This window comes from Piliocolobus tephrosceles, chromosome 5 (assembly GCF_002776525.5).
Source record: "Piliocolobus tephrosceles isolate RC106 chromosome 5, ASM277652v3, whole genome shotgun sequence".
Lineage (NCBI taxonomy): Eukaryota > Metazoa > Chordata > Mammalia > Primates > Cercopithecidae > Piliocolobus > Piliocolobus tephrosceles.
Genome location: NC_045438.1, coordinates 61,701,853 through 61,719,180, shown reverse-complemented (window position 1 = coordinate 61,719,180; position 17,328 = coordinate 61,701,853). Strand labels below are relative to the sequence as shown.

At 37.6% G+C, this 17,328-nt stretch overlaps 1 protein-coding gene across 2 annotated transcripts in view; it reads right to left on the bottom strand.

The window, feature by feature from the left end:
- Positions 1 to 17,328, bottom strand: part of SLC22A16 (solute carrier family 22 member 16) — a 50,830-nt gene that overhangs the window by 24,654 nt on the left and 8,848 nt on the right. For both annotated transcript variants that reach the window (XM_026454390.2, XM_023205846.2), the window contains exon 2: positions 6,601 to 7,080. In XM_026454390.2, the coding sequence (XP_026310175.1) occupies positions 6,601 to 7,080 (480 nt within the window). The remainder of the gene's footprint in view (positions 1 to 6,600; positions 7,081 to 17,328) is intronic.

Sequence of the window (17,328 nt, the reverse complement as noted above, 5' to 3'; positions counted from 1 at the left end):
TGGCCCCAGTTGCTCTTCTCCACTTTAATGTCCTGCAGAGCTGCAATCTCTTATTGCTGTTGTAATTGGTATTAACTTTGAATACATCTTCACTTTGTTTTTCTTAATATAGGGATAGGATAGGACAAGCTCATTGGAATATATCCAAACGTGTTCCCTTCTCTTCTAAAGCTGCTCTCTCCTTAGTATTTCCTGAACTGGTTAGCAAAATCCCCTTCCATCAGGCTTCTAAACCTTAATACATTCCTCCGCACCCTCCTGCATATTGGTCATCAAATTTTGTCAGTTTAGAAATGCCTCCCAAATATGTCTTCATCTTTTCCTCCCTGTTTTTCCCATTTTCACTCAAGTCTTCACCATTTCTAACATAATTCATCCCAACAGCTTCCCAGCTGGTCTTCCTAACCGCACACCAGTACACCTCCCACACTTCCTAGAAATGAAATAATCCCCATTGTGGCTTTGTCTCTTGTCATTTCCTTTAACAATCTGCCCTTCTCTACTTCTGCCACACTGACTTTCCCACAATTCTCTGAACATGCCAGGTTGTTTCATGACACAAAGCTATTCCTTTCCCTTGGGGGCCTTCTCTATCTGACAACTTCCATTGATCATCCCTTGGAGTCTCATAGCAGAAATTCAGAAACAGTGTGATGCAGTAGTTGGGGATGTTGGCCTGGGCTCAAATCCCAGCTCCATCCCTTAATTTCCATGTGAACTTTCTGTGCTTCCTTTTCCTTATTGGTTAAAAAAAGGGAGGGGGACAATAGTGTCTATCTCTCAGACTTCTTTAAATAATTAAATGAGATGATATATAAGACATTTAGAATAGTACCTAGTGTATAATAAAGTGTTCATAAATGTGAGTTTTTATTATTTTAAAAGCATTTACTGGCTGGGCACCATGGCTCATGCCTATAATCCCAGCAATTTGGGAGGCCAAGGTAGGCAGATCACTTGAGGTCAGGAGTTCAAGACCAGCCTGGCCAACATGGTGAAACCCCTATTCTACTATAATTACAAAAATTAGCCAGGTGTGGTGGCACATGCCTGTGGTCCCAGCTACTCAGGAGGCTGGGGCAGGAGAATCACTTGAATATGAGAGGCAGAGATTGCAGTAATCCAAGATCACACCACTGCACACCAGCCTGGGCAACAGAGCTAGACTCCTTCTCAAAAAGAAAAGAAAAAGAAAAAGCATTTACCACATTTCATTGAAATTATCTGTTTAAGAGTCTATATTCTCCACTGTTAGTGCCTTAAGGATGGGATCAGACCTTATTTCTTTGCTTTTTTATTATAATATTTTATACATATATAACAAGGCATAAAATATATACAACTTCAAGAATAATAAAAAGTCAAATGTCTAGAAATCACAACCTAAGGCAAGAAAGAGATGATTGCCAGCCTCCTGATAGCTTCTTGCAACTCTCTTGTGACTACAAATCCCCTTCCCCTTTCTAGGAGGAAACATTTTTCTAATTTTGGTGACAATCTCTTGTTTTTTGTTTCATTTTACAACTTTTATAAGCAATGCTAAACAATACAGGTTACTGTTTATAAACAGTATAGGTTAGTTTTGCTATTATGATTTTAAATTTTCTATAACAGTATAATACCACATGTATTATTTTGTGACTTGCTTCCTTTACCAAACATTATATATAGGAGACTCATCTATGTTGTTTCATGTAGCTGTGGCTCATTCATTTTTATGCCTACATATCCTACTGTAAGAATATATTATAATACATGTGTCCATGAGACGACTGAAGGACATCTGGGTTGTTCAGAGTGCAGGGCTGTTAGAAACAGTGCTGTGGGAGCACTTTTATGCATGTACCTCTGTGGACCTGTGAAGAGCATGCTCAGGGTATATGCCCCAGAGCATGTGCCTGTGCACATCACCAACTCTATATGATACCAAATCAATCTTCAAGGTTAACCCAACTTGGATTCTTAATTTGCATTCACACCAGCAGGATGAGAGATCCTATTACTCCATGTTCTTGCCAACACTTAGCATTACAAGACTTTTGACTTCTGACAACTGGTCAAAAGTAAATGGTGTGATTATATATCACTGAGAGTTCATTTTTCATTAGCCATTTGGATTTTCTTTTCTATGAAGTGACTTAAAATCTTTTTCCCATTTTTCTATTGGGTTGTCTTTTTCCCATTGATGTAAGCAACAATTGCTTACATTGATGTAAGCAACAATTCTGGACACAAATAATTTAGTTATATGTAAAGCAAATATTTTCTCTCTCTTGTGTGCGCACATTCATATCTTTTCTCTTTTAATGGTGTCTTTTGGTGGGCAAAAATTCTTGTAATGAAGTCAAATTTATCCATCTTTTCTTTCATAGTCAATGCTTTTTGTGTTTTAAAAAATCATCCTTCCTTCCATTACGTTCTGAAAATATTCTCCTAAACTATTTTCCTAAAGTTGTATAGTTTTGCTTTTTCACATATGCATGTTTAGTCCTTCTGGAACTGCTATTGTACTGTAAAATGTTAGAAAATGAATCCAATTGTATTTCCTTCTATATGGCTAGACATCTGTCCCAGCACCACTTACTGATTGATCCTTTTCCTGCTAATATACCATGCCTTATGTGTCTATACTTAGGTTTACGAATGCACAAGTCTATTCCAGGAGCCTCTGAAGGAGCCTCAATCTGTTTGTCTAGTGATATATCTATTTACTTCAATGATTTGATTCTTAAAGTTTATAATTTTCTCCACAGAGGGCCCTCCTCACTTTTTATTATATTTAACCATTTATATTTCATATTTTTAGGCTTCTGCAATGACCTTTAAAATTTTTTTTATTTGTTACTGGTATATAGAAATATAATTAATTTTAAATGCTCATTAATTCTAACAACTCATATGTAGGACTTTTTCATAAAAAATTGTAATGACTACAAATAATGACTTTTTATTTCTCCTTCCCGATCATTATTCCTTCCTTGCTTCCTTTTCTTCTCCCTCTTTCTCTTTCTTTTTCCTTATAGCACTGGCTAGACTATCCAGTACAATGCTAAGTAGAAGATGTATTTCATACATCCTTGTCTGTTCCTAATTTCAAAGGAAAAGTTTTTAACATTTCAGAATTAAGAGCTGGGTGCAGTGGTGCATGCCTGTAATCCCATCTACTTGGGAGGGCTGAGGCAGGAGAATTGTTTGAGCCCAGGAGTTCAAGAACAGCCTTGGCAACATAGCAAAACCCTGTCTCTAAAAAAAAAGAAAGAAAGAAAGAAAGAAGAAATTAATTAATATTTTACACTTCACAATTAGGATATTCATGGTAAACCTTATTGCAGAGACCTTTTATCAGGTTAAAGGCATTCTTCTACTTTCAGTTTTTTTCATGAATGGATTTTGAAATTCATCAAAATGCTTTTCCTTTAAGTATTGAGTTGATCGTATGAATTTTGTTCTCTAATATATTAATGTGGTAAACACCATTGATTAGTTTCTAATATTAAATAAATTTCAGATCTTTTCCCTTTTCAGCCTCCATGAATTTTAATCTCTCATATTTCCCACCTCTTTGTCTCTCTGAGCTTTAATATTGATAACTTTTTCTGAGTTATCATCCATTTCATGAATTTTTTTGTAGCTGTGCATGACAGGTTGTTAAAACTATCCAGGTGATTTATTATTCACCTATTTCATTTTTTATTTGTAGATGTCCTAGGTATTCTTCAATTTTATGTCAGTTTTAATACAATGTCCAGTTTTCATCAATATTTTTAAGCTTGTCTTCTATTTCTTTAAAAATAGTACGTGTGGTTATTTTATTATTTATGCCTGATAATTCTAGTATTTGAAGTCTTTGTGCAGAAGTCTGCTTCTGCTGCCAATTGTTTCTGCTGATTCTCACTCATGGTCCCTTTTAACCATGTGTTTTGGTTTTCACTGAGCTACTTATTCACCTTGAAAAATAATTTATGAGAATCCTCTCAAGCCCAAGATGAGGGTAAACAAAGAGTATTAAATTTTATTTTACTCTGAGTTAATACATTAAGCTGTACTGTTTAAGGGCTGCTGGCAAAAACACAAGATGGTTGGGTCAGAAACAAAGAACTTCATTAGCAAGCAGCAGGGCAGCAGCATCTTTGTCTCAGTTCCTCTAATCCCCAAGTCCCACAGTAAGCCCAGATGACACTTCACAGATAGTGGGTTGAATTAGAGAGGGGGAACATTGCATGTGGGGAATTCACTGGTTTGTAGCAAGCAGTTAGGAAGCCTACTCTTTGAGGCAGAGAGGGGACATTATCTCATCATATCAGTTAATTTTATGTTGCTGTAAAAGAACAGCTGATATTTGATAATTTATAAAGAAAAGAGGTTTATTTAGCTCATAGTTCTGCAGGCTGGGAAGATCAAGGGTACTGGCTTCCTGCAAGGGCTTTCATGCTACATCACAACATGGCAGAGAAGGTCAAAGGTAAAGCAGACACATGTAAACAGGGAGAAACCTGAGGGGCGTCCTCACTTTAAAACAATCCACTCTTGCAGGAACTAATCAATTCCTGTGAGAATTAATCCAGTCTTGTGACAGCCAGAACTCATTCACTCACTGCCATGAGAACAGCACCAATTCATTCATGAGGGATTCGCCCCAGAGCCCAAACACCTCCCACTAGGCCTCACCTCCCAACACCGCCACACTGGGGATCAAATTTCAACATGAGCCTTGGTGGGAACAGACAAATCATATCTAAACCATAGCACTCATCTTTTAAGGTACTGGCTGCATAGACAGCTCTGAGAAATGACCCCTAGAAAAAAGTGGTCAGGGACTTGCCATCTTGGCACATCCAGCAAGAAGTGTAGAAGACTACAAGAGGTGCAAGAAGGCTGTCTCTTTCAACAAGTTCCGCTGAGAGAATACAGACACTGGGAGTCTGTATAAAGGAAAAACCGTAAGCTAAAAGATTGGTTTGACGGTTTTTCTGGAGCTCCCAAGGCATTTGAATTCAAGCTACACATCCAAATGAATACCAGTTAACGGTTTGCAAATTCTCAAGGACTTTAACAAATATACGTCATGGCTGCTCTGCCTATGGAGTGGCCCTTCTTTATTCCTTTACTTTATTTTTACTTATTTATATATTATTATACATATATACATCTCTGCAGCTATCAAAGTGACTGTAAGTGTTCAATATATGTCTATATAACTATACCAAGTTCAGACAAAGGAACTAAATTTATTTTCAGTTAAGGTATTTTGTACTCTGACCTTGTTATAAGCATTATTTATATTCCATTTTTGTCATACAGCAAATGTATTTTAGTACATTTCATACATGTAGTTGCAAATATTTTGAGTTTCAAGAGTCAAGCAGTGAACACTTTTCTACAGAAAAGGCCCAAGTGATAATTTGTGTAACAGCTTGCTGAATGAAAACACTAATACCTAGCACCTTTGAACATACTGTGAGCAGGTTGGCCCTGACCATGACAAGCCCTATGATTTTTCTTTTGACATGTTTATCAGCCCCATTAGACTGGTATATCTCAAGGGCAGGGATTTCCGATCTAAGCTGTTGTCTTTAGGTCCTCAATGCCCACCACATGCCTGTAAAATCCACAACTATGGAGACCCAATAAGTTCATCTCTGTGCTTTGGTGTAGTCCATGTTCATACAGCGATAAAAACTTTGTTTATTTTAAGAATTACATATTCATTTTAATGTAAATTTAAAAAAATATATGGCCAGGTTATGCTTTGAATGATAGTATTCCCTCCAAAATTCATGTTGAAACTTAATCTCCAGTACAACAGTATTAAGAGGGGTGGCCTTGGGAGGTGATAAAGTCACGACAGCAGAGCCCTTAGCACCTTTACTAAAGGGCTCAAGGTTGAAGGGAGCACTCTCTTGCCCTTCCATCCTTTCTTCCATGCGAGGACACTGCATTTATCCCCTCCAGAGGATGTAACAATAAGGTATCATCTTGAAAGCAAACAACAGCCTTCCCAGACAGCAATACTGCTGGCACCTTATCTTGGGCTTCCCAACTGCCAGAACTATGAGAAATAAATTTCTATTGTTTGTAAATTACCCAGTCTGTGGTATTTTGTTACAGCAGCACAAAAAGACTAAAAGAGGCTGTTATATCAAGCCCATAATTTTACAGATACACTGCTTAGAATCAGGCTACTCCTATTAAAAAGCAAGTCTATTTAAAGAGAAGAAAATATTCAAAGTATCTATTGAGTGGTTATATGCCCAGGGTACTTTTGTTCTGTATTAACTTTGCAATAATCCTTTGAAGTAAGTGATATTATTTTTTATCACCAACTAATAGACAAAGATTCTGAAATGCAGGTAAGTTAGGCAATTTGCCTAGGGTTCACAGTTAATAAGTGGTAGAACCAGGATTTGGATCCAGGTATACTGTCTTCAGAGCCTATTCTTATCATTATACATCCCTAAATAATGGATCAGCATAGAGGTAGGTATTTAGACAGGAAGTATAAAAATGACAAGTTTTAAACATAATTCCTTGTCTCCCAAGAAAACCAGATAGGAAAATAAACCCTACACTAATGCAACAATCCTAAATATTTGATTTTACCTGTCAGAAAAGTAGCCAAAAGTCACCGATCCCAGGAGGACTCCAAACATAAATAGGGGCTGGATCAGCATTGCGAGCCATTTTCGGTCACAGACCAGGTTCCACTGGGTCACTGCAGTGCTTTTCCACGTGTTCTGGTCATATATGTAGCCATCCACACAAGGAAACTCTTTCTTCCTGCCAGTGTATTCATAGTTCAAACTTGATGTGTTCTCCCTCTTGTTCCTGCTACACCTTGAGAGCTCCCAGATCTCACCATTCTGCAACCGCACCATAACATAATCTTTCTGGCCTAAAGACAACAGGGCCCCGGTGTCCTCCAAACTCCAATTAGAGTGATTGTGGACAACAACCAGACTCACATTGCCTGGGGGCCTGCAGACATGACGAGGGGTGACTCCCATGAACACAGAAGCCAAGTAGTGAATACCACAAGAGATGTTCTGGAAGGCACATATGAAATAGAGGACTCTCTGGAATCTGCAAGAGAAGAAAAGCTAATTATTATATCTGGTCTATAGGCTGAAAAGGAACATAAGCAAATTCAAAGGGTCTCCACCATGTTTATCTTAACATATATGTAAATGGATAAATACAGAAATAATTATAGATATATTTATATCTATGAGTTAGTATATATGCATATATTACCTAGCTCCATCTACTGAGAAGGCCTAGAAGCAATGACATCACAATAGCAACAAGCACACCCACTGCCCAGATCTTAGTTTCTAAATACCATTCTCCAGTAAGAGGAGCCAGAAAAAGTGGCTGATTCTAAAGCCAGGACAAGAAGAATACAAAATAAGCCTGGAATATCTTATAATACCAGAAAGTAAGGAAATACTCAAAAAACAAAAGGATAAGGGCATATGAAAGGGGCCCAGGTAGCAACCTGAAAATGTTTCCAATGGTCAGTTGGAAGCTGAAACAATTTGAGCAACAAAATAAATGGCATAGTATATCCCAAAGCATGAAATAAATGTACATGAATCCATACTGTGTGGTTAATTTTATGTGTTAACTTGACTGGGTTAAGGGAAGCCCAGATAGCTGGCAAAACATTATTTCTGGGTGTGTCTGCGAGAGTATCTCTGGAAGAGATTAGCAGACTAGTAGACTGAGTAGAGAATATCACCCTCACCAATTGAGGTGGGCATCCTCCAATCACTTGAGGGCTTCAATAGAACAAAAAGGTGAAGGAAGAGCAAATTTGTTCTCTGCTTGAGCTGGGACATCCATATTCTCCAGCTCTCAAACATCAGAGCTCCTGGTTCTTGGACTTTTGGAATTAGACCAAGGCTTACGCCAGGCCTTCAGTCTGGGACTGAATTACACCACTAGGTTTCCTAGTTCTCCAGCTTGCAGACAGCAGGTCATGAGACTTCTTAGCCTTTATAACCATGTGAGCCAATTCCTGTAATAAATCTTATATATATGTACGTATGTGTGTTGTGTGTGTGTGTGTGTGTGTGTGTGTGTATCCTATTGGTTCTCTTTCTCTGGAGAAGCCTGACAAATACAATACACCATACTCATATAAATAAATGAATGAAAAAATAAAAGGGGGAGAGGAGACCAATCTTTCTTACATTAGAATTCAATTACTATCTATAGACATTGCTTCTTTCCAGGAAGTAGAGTTTAATTCCCGCAATTTACTCCTAGAGCGTGGGCTAGGCTTAGTGACTTGTTTCTAAAAAACAAAGCAGGAAAAGAGGAAAAATAGTAACTTTACAGTGGGGAAACCTAGAAACTTGGCAAACACTAATGTCACCAAGTGTTGAAGGTTAACATCCCCAGTGACGTCATGTGGATATGCTGTATCCCTCCTATGATCTGATGAGAAGGGCACTTCATCTCTGTTGCTTTCTTTCCAAAAACCATAACCCTAGTTTAATAATTTAAAAAAGACCCCAGATTGGGGGTCATCTATAGGTTACCTGGCCAATATACCTACAGACTGTCAAGATCATAAAAAATAAAGAAAGATTGAGAAACTGCTATAGACAATTAAATATAGTGTGGTGCTCTGGGACTGGATCCTGGAACAGGAAGAGGACGCTTGGAAAAACTGGTGAAATTCAAATGAAGTATATAGTTAGTTAATAGTCATGTATTAATATTAGTTTCTTAGTTTTGACAAATACGTTATGGTAATGTAAGATGTTAACAATGGGGAAACTGGGTGAGGGTCATATGGGGATGCTGTACTATCTGTGTAACTTTTCCATAAATCTAAAATGATCAAAAAATAAAAAGTTTACTTAAAATTTTTAAAAATACAGTCTCCAAATTTATAGACTCATACCTACAGCGACATATTTTCTGAAATAAAAAATTGCCTCATAAGGACAATTATGCCCACAGGACAACAGGATAGAAGAGATAAAATTTGGATTACCTCACAAAATTCCAACCCCTGAAATTAAGAAGTATAGCAGACCTTTGAACAGGTAACTTAATTATTTAGATAGAAAACGGAATCAGTTCAGGCAATCACCAACATTCCTATAAAACCATTAAAATAGAAGGTAAGAGATAGGTCCTGTCAGATCAAACTGAGGTCAAATTGCACCACTGACACGTGCAATCTCCATCATCCTTCTTCCTTTGCAGACCTGCCCACCCCACTGCATCCTGATGCTCCCTCTCACTGGAAGATGCTTCTGACCATCCCTCAGCTCAGCAGTTCCCACACTTTTGGTCTCAGAAGCCTCTATATTTTTACAAATTTTGAAGATTCCAAAATCCTTTCTTTATGTGGATCATATTTATCTCCATTTATGTATTAGAAATTAAAATGGAGAAGGAGAGGAGGAAAAAGAGCCAGGGTCTTCCAGGGAGCCCAAAGTTAGAAGCTGGGGCAGAGAAAAGGAAAACAGAAAGAATCTGGCACAGACTGACCTCTGAGGAGCCTGGAGTCTTACAGAAAGGGTAGATAGGTGTGCATCCCTTCTCACCTCACCCCATAACAAACTGCTGAATACCAAATTGTGGGAGAGCCCCCTCTGCCTTCGTGACCCTGGGCAATGCTGTCAGTGGTAATTCGGGAAATTCTTGAGAATAGAATACCAGGTGACCAACTCAGGCAGGTGTGCTGGCACTCCCCTCAGGCCTGAACTGAGATGGTGGGCACCATACTGGTTGTGCACCTGTTCTGAGCCACTGCCCTGCCCAAGCAACCTCAGCCTTTGTGATGTTGTATCACCAGATACCCCAGAAACATACCCCACAATCACTCTGACTTTGGCAACCATGGGGGACTGGCAGGACCCTGGGGAGCTGCAGGAACCCCAGAAATCTAGCCCTCAGTGCTAGTTGCTTGTAGGGGAGCAGGGAGCACAGCCCACCAAAGTGCTCCTTGGGACAAAGGAAATGCAGGCACAGCACCAATTTCTGAAAGGGGCAGTAGTAGTAGCTAGGAAGGGACATGGAAAGGGGACTATTTCCTACTCCACCCATTCACTGTTGCAGATGCAGCAGAAGTTTCCCTGCTGGGCGCTGGCACTCATGCAATTGAAGAAAGACTTTCTAGCACTTTTCACAGCGGCTGCATCCCCACTGAAAGTAAGGTGGTACTGCCTCGTCTTTCAGAAAAAGCAGGGCCCATCTCCTGCTCCCTACACAAAGTAGCAATGTCCCTGCAATAGAGGACAGACAAGTCACAGAGCTGACTGTTCTGGACTGGGGAAAGAGGCTCTGACCCAAGGCCATTTTGGTGGTAGCCACAATGGAAACATTCTCACAGACCTCAGGAGTGGCCAGGAGCCAAAGGACAGTGTTTATATGAACTGAGGGTTACAAGTGCTGCGAAAGGGGCATGATAGGTAGTGGATCATGTTCCTGCCTGCCCAGGCTGAGGAACTGGTGCAGCCCCCTGCTGGCCCCTACCCCTGAGACCTCAGCACACCTGTCAAGGCAGGGGTTTCCACTCACCATCAGATGACCTGAGGGTGAGCTAGCTCTTCTTACCCTTAAGCGACACTTACTGGACTAGAGACTGAACTGCATCATCAAACAAAAAACCTGCTGTCAGAGGAGCGCAGTGCTAGTATATGAGATAAGCTTCTTGAGACCTCCACACTCTTAGCCCTACAGAAGATACTGTGTCAGCTCATACACCCTATACATCACTACAACAAGCAGTATCTGGGAAAGCGACCACACAAATGATATCCATAACCAAGGAACCCATAGAGACCCTTGGTCCCCTAAAAGCCCCCAGAAACAAAGCCAAACAATCATACACAATATATATTACAGCCACATCCTCAAGGGAAAAAAGAATACAGACTTTAAAAGTCTCATTCAAATGTTGGCAAATTAAAAAATAGGAAGCAACAGCTCAGTATTTGTCCATTTTCACACTGTTGATAAAGACATATCAAGACTGGGCAATTTACGAAAGAAAGAGGTTTATTCGACTTACAGTTCCACAAGGCTAGGGAGGTCTCACAATCATGGCAGAAGGCAAGGAGGAGCAAGTCACATCTTATGTGGATGACAGCAGGCAAAGAGAGAGTTTGTGCAGAGAAACTCCCATTTTTAAAACTATCAGATCTTGTGAGACACATTTACTATCATGAGAACAGCATGGGAAATACCTGCCCCCATGATTCAGTCATCTCCCACCATGTGCCTCCCACAACAGGTGGAAATTATGGGAGTTAAAAGATGAGATTTAGGTGGGACACAGAACCAAACTATATCAAGCTCCTTCAGATGAGAAGGAATCAGCATAAAAACTCTGGCTATCCAAAAAGACAAAGTGTTTTGACACCTCCAAAGGATCACACTAGCTCTCTAGCAATGGATCCCAACTAAAATGAAAATTCTGAAATGACAGATAAAGGATTCAAAGTATGGATTGTAAGAAAACTCACTGAGATGCAAAAGAAAGTTGAAAATCAACCCCCAAAAACTTAGGATATGAAAGATAAAAATAGATATATTAAACTTTAACTATAGTAAAAGACTAGACCAAGCAGAAAAGAGAATTTCAGAGCTTGAAGACCACTCTTTCTATTTAAACAAGTAAAACAAAAATACAGAAAAAAGAATTATTTTAATGAACAAAGTCTTTGAGAAATATGCAATTATGTAAAGGGACCAAATGTATGACTTATATGTAATCCTGAGAGAGAAGAAGAAAAAGTAAGCAATTATATTTAAGAGAATAATTCAGGAAAATTTCCCTGATCTTGCTATAGAGGTAGACATTCAGATGCAAGAAATTCAGAGAATATCTGGGAGATGCTATAAAAGATGAATGTCACCAAGGCATATAGTCATCATACTATCCAAGTTTAATGCTAAAGAAAAAAATCTCAAAGGCATCTGGAGGGAAGTGTCAGATTGCCCATAAAAGAAATCCTATCAGACTAATGAGACTTCTCAGTGGAAATCTTACAAGCCAGAACAGATTGGGGACCTATGGGGCCTATTTTTAGTTTTCTTAAAGAAAAAAAAAAAAAAGCCTGCCAAGAATGTTTTATCCTGCCAAATAAGCCTCATAAAGGAGGGAGAAATAAAGTATTTCCCAGAGAAGCAAACTCTAAGGGAATTAATCACCACTTGACCAGTTCTATAAGAAATGCTTAAAGAAGTTATAACCATGGAAATGAAAGGACAATACTTGCCACCATAAAATCACATATAAGTACAAAGTTCACAGATCCCATAAAGCAATTACACAATTGAGACTACAAGGCAACTAGCTAACAAAACTCTGACGGGAACAAAACCTCACATATTATTATTAACCTTAAATGTAAACAGCCTCAATGTTCCACTTAGAGGATATAGTTTAGCAAAATAGATTTTTTTAAAAAAAAAAGACCCAACAATCTGCTACCTATAAGAGACAACCTAACATGTAAAGATACCCATAGCCTAAAGTAAAGGGGTGTGAAAAGATATGTCATGCAAATGGAAAACAAGAAGGAGCAGGAGTTGCTCTTTTTATATGAGATAAAACAGTCTCTAAAGTAACAACAGTTAAAAAGACAAAGAATAGCATTATCTAATGATACAGGGTCTAATTCAACAAAAAGATTTAACTATCCTAAATATATATGCACCCAGTATCAGAGCACCCAGATTTATAAAACAAATACTACTAGACTTACAAAAAGAGACAGTCATATAAAAGAGTCATATAAAAGGAACTTCAATACCATATTGACACGAATAAGCTGTCAATGATGACAGATCATTGAGCTTGATCTGTTGCTTTGATTATGCAAACTTGACCAAATGAACTAAGAGACAACTACAGAACATTCCATCCAACAACCACAGAATATACATTTTTCTCATCTGTGCATAAAACATTCTCTAAACTTCACCATATGCTTGCCCACAAAGCAAGTCTCAATAAATGCAAAAAAAAAAAAAAAAAAAAAAGAAAGAAAAGGTCAAAATCATATTAGGATCTTCCTGGACCACAGTGGAATAAAATTAGAAATCAATACCAAGAGGAACTCTCAAAACCACAGAAGTACATGGAAATTAAACAACTCACTCCTGAATGACTTTTGGGTTAACCATAAAATTAAGGCAGAAATTAAAAAAATGTTTTGAAATGAATGAAAACAGACACAACATACCAAAACCTCTGGGATACAGCAAAAGCAGTGCTAAGAGGAAAGCTTATAGCATTAATTGCTTAAATCAAAAAGACAGATCTCAAATTAACAACCTAATGCCACACCTCAAGGAACTAGAAAATCAAGAACAAACCAAACACGAAACTAGCAGAAGAAAAGAATAATAACAAAGATCAGAGCAGATTTGATCTCAGTTAAATTGAAACCAAAAAAATCATACAAAGGATCAGCAAAACACAAAGTTGGTTCTCTGAAAAGATAAACAAAACTGTTAGATGGCTAGCTAGATTAACAAAGAAAAAGAGAAGACTCAGATAAGCACAATCAGAAATGATAAAAGTAACATTACAACTGATAACACAGAAACACAAAGGATCATCAGAGACTACTATGAACATCTCTAAGTGCACACACTAGAAAACCCAGAGTACATGAATAAATTCCTGGAAGCATACAACCCCTCAAGAGAAATAGAAATTCTGAACAGACCAATAACGAGTAATGAAACTGAATCAGTAACAAAAAAATATAACAACTACGACAAGAAAAGAGCCCAGGACCAGATGGATTCACAGCTGAATTTTATCAGATGTACAAAGAAGAGCTGAAACCAATATTATTGAAACCACTCCAGAAAATTAAGGAAGAGGAATTCCTCCATAAATCATTCTATGAAACCAGTATCATAATGATACCAAAATCTGATAAGAACACAATAAAAAGAAGAAAACTACAGGCCAATATCTCTGATGAACATAGATACAAAAATCCTCAACAAAATACTAACAAACTGAATCCAACAGCACATCAAAAAGATAATCCATCACAATCAGGTGGGTTTTATTTTAGGGATGCCAAGATGGTTCAACATATGCAAGTCAATAAATGTGATTCACCACATAAACAAAATTAAAAACAAAAGACATAAGGTCATCTCAATAGATGCAGAAACAGCATTTGATAAAATCCAACATCACTTCATGATAAAAAAAAAAAAAAAAAAACTCAACAAACTAGGCATCAAAGGAACATACCTCCAAATAATAACAGCTGTATATAACAAACCCATAGCCAACATCATACTGAATGGGGAAAAGTAAAATGCATTCCTCTTAAGAACTACAACAAGAGAAGGATTTCGCTCTCACAGCTCCTAAATAGCATGGCACTAGAAATCCTAAACATAGCAATTAGGTAAGAGAAAGAAACAAAAGGTATCTAAATTTAAAAAAAAAGTGAAATTATCTCTGTTCCCTGATAACATGATCTTATACCTAGAAAAATCCTATAGATTCCTCCAAAAGACTCCTAGACTTGATAAACAACTTCAGTAAAGTTTCAACAAACAAAATTAATGTACAAAAATCAGTTGCATTTCTATACAACACTCAAGCTGCAAACTAAATCAAAAAGTCAATCCCATTTATTATAGCCACACAAACACAAAATACCTAGGAATACACTTAACCAAAGAGATGAAAGACCTCTAAAAGGAGAACTACAAAACACTAATGAAAGAAATCAGAAGTGACACAAAAAATGGAAAAACATCCCATGCTCATGGATTAGAAGAATTGATATCATTTAAATGACCATACTGCCCAAGGCAATCTACAAATTCAATGCAATTCCTATAGAATCAGCATTGTTTTTAACAGAATTAGAAAAAACTATTCTAAAATTCACATGGAACCACAAAAGAGCCCAAATAGCCAAAGCAATCCTAAGCAAAAAGAGCAAGGCCAGAGGCATCACATTACCTGACTTCAAACTGTACTACAAGGCTATAGTAACCAAACCAGCATGGAACTGGTTCACAAATAGACGCACAGGCGGATGGAACAAAATAGAGAATCCATAAATAGAGCCACATACCTACAAGCAAATGACCATCAACACAATCAACAAAAATAAGCAATGGGAAAAGGACTCCCTATTCAATAAATGGTGCTGGGAAAACTGGCTAGCTACATGCAGAAGAATGAAACTGGATACCTATCTCTCACCATATACAAAAATTAACTAAGGTTGAATTAAAGGCCTAAATGTAAGACCTGACACTCTAAAAGCACTAGAAGAAAACCTAGGAAAAACTCTTCTGGACATTAGCCTAGGCAAAGAATTTATGACCAAGTCCTCAAAGGCAAATGCAACAAAACCAAAAATAGACAAATGGGAATTAATTCAACTAAAAAGCTTCTGCACAGCAAAAGAAACAATCGATAGGGTACATAACCTACAGAATGGGAAAAATATTTGCAAACCAAACTATGCATCCAACAAAGAGCTAATATCCAGAATCCATAAGGAACTCAAACAAATTAATACAAAAAATAATAATAACGCCATTAAAAAGTGGGCAAAGGACATAAACAGACATTTTCCAAAAGAAGACATACAAGCAGCCAACAAACAGGAAAAAAATGCTCAGTATCACTAATCATGAGAGAAATGAAAATTAAAGCCACAATGAGATATCATCTCATACCATTCAGAATAGTTATTATTAAAAAGTCAAAAACAACAGATATTGGTGAGGCTGTGGAGAAAAGGGAACACATACACTCTTAGCAGGAATATAAATTAGTACAACCCCTATGGAAAACATTATCAAGATTTCTCAAACAACTAAAAATAGAACTACCATTTGATACAGCAATCCCACTACTGGTTATTTACCCAAAGGAAAAGAAATCATTATATCAAAAAGATCCCTGCCCTTGTCTGTTTATCACAGCATTATTCACAATTGCAAAGTCAAAGAATCAACCTAACTATGCATCAATGGTTAACTGGATAAAGAAAATGTGGCATATATACACACCATGGAACACTATGCAGCCATTAAAAAGAATGAAATCACATCCTTTGCAGTAACATGGATGGAGCTGGAAACGACTATCCTAAGTGAAATAACTCAGAAACAGAAAACTAAATACTACATGTTCTCACTTATAAGTGGGAGCTAAACCATAGGTATACATAGACATAAAGATGGAAATAATAGATACTGGGGACTCCAAAAGGAGAAAGAGAGGGAATAGGGATGAGGGTTGAAAAATTACCTATTGGGTACAATGTTCACTATTTGGATGATGGGTTCACTAGAAGCCCAGACCACACCATTACACAATATACCCATTTAACAAACCCACACATGTACCCTTGAATCTAAAATGAAATAAAATAACAAAAATAAAAATAAATGCAATTCCTAAGGCAAAAGAAAAAGGGTTGGAAATGAAGAAATTTTTAAATGCTCAGTAATCCATTAAATTTAATAAATTCATTAGATATTAACATTAAATAACATATAGTTATAGTGTTCCAAACAAAATGAAACATAATTAGTAAGAAGAGTGGCACTGTTCCACAGTTAATAGAAGACATTAATAGAAGACAGCTGGTTTCTCATGTCTGTGTCTGCATTCAATCTGATGTGTTATTACACATCATCTAGTCTCTGGAAAACTCTGCTGTACTTTCATGAGAGAATGAGAGTTTTTTAAAAGACAGCTAATATCTTAGTATTGCTAGGAAAAAGATTTGCCCTTGCAGACTTCAAAGACCTACAAGAACTCTCACGTTTTGAGACCTACTGGTCTAGCCTATTCCTCTCACACTCCTCTCTCTCCACGTTTTTTTTTTCCCCTCCAACCTAAATACCAGTTTTCAGTCTCTTTATTCTTCACTGCCAGCTTCTCTCAGTCCTGTCTTTTTACTTGCTTCCCCTTTTCCCATGCTCACTCATTTATGCATTTTCTAGTCCCCGTTTTTCCTTCTCTTCTATGAACACAATATGCAGCTGAAGTACCGTTCTGTTATTTATGTCGATTTTTTTAAAGAACACCAGGTGAATGTTTTCTATTTCTCTACCAAACCAACAACAGAAGTCCTAATAAAAAGTTGAGTTAAAGTCTCATCAGAGCAGAAACTGTGGTTCAGCCACTTTCGTATCTCCCGTAGCACCCAGCACAGTGTGTAGTGCAGTGGCTACAGAATGTTAGAGAATACCTTGGGCTGAAAATGAACGGCGCTGAAATTTACTCATGCTCAGTACCCTGGTAAAGAGAGATGTTCAATAGGCCAGTGTATCCAAAAATTTAGCCCGGGTTTC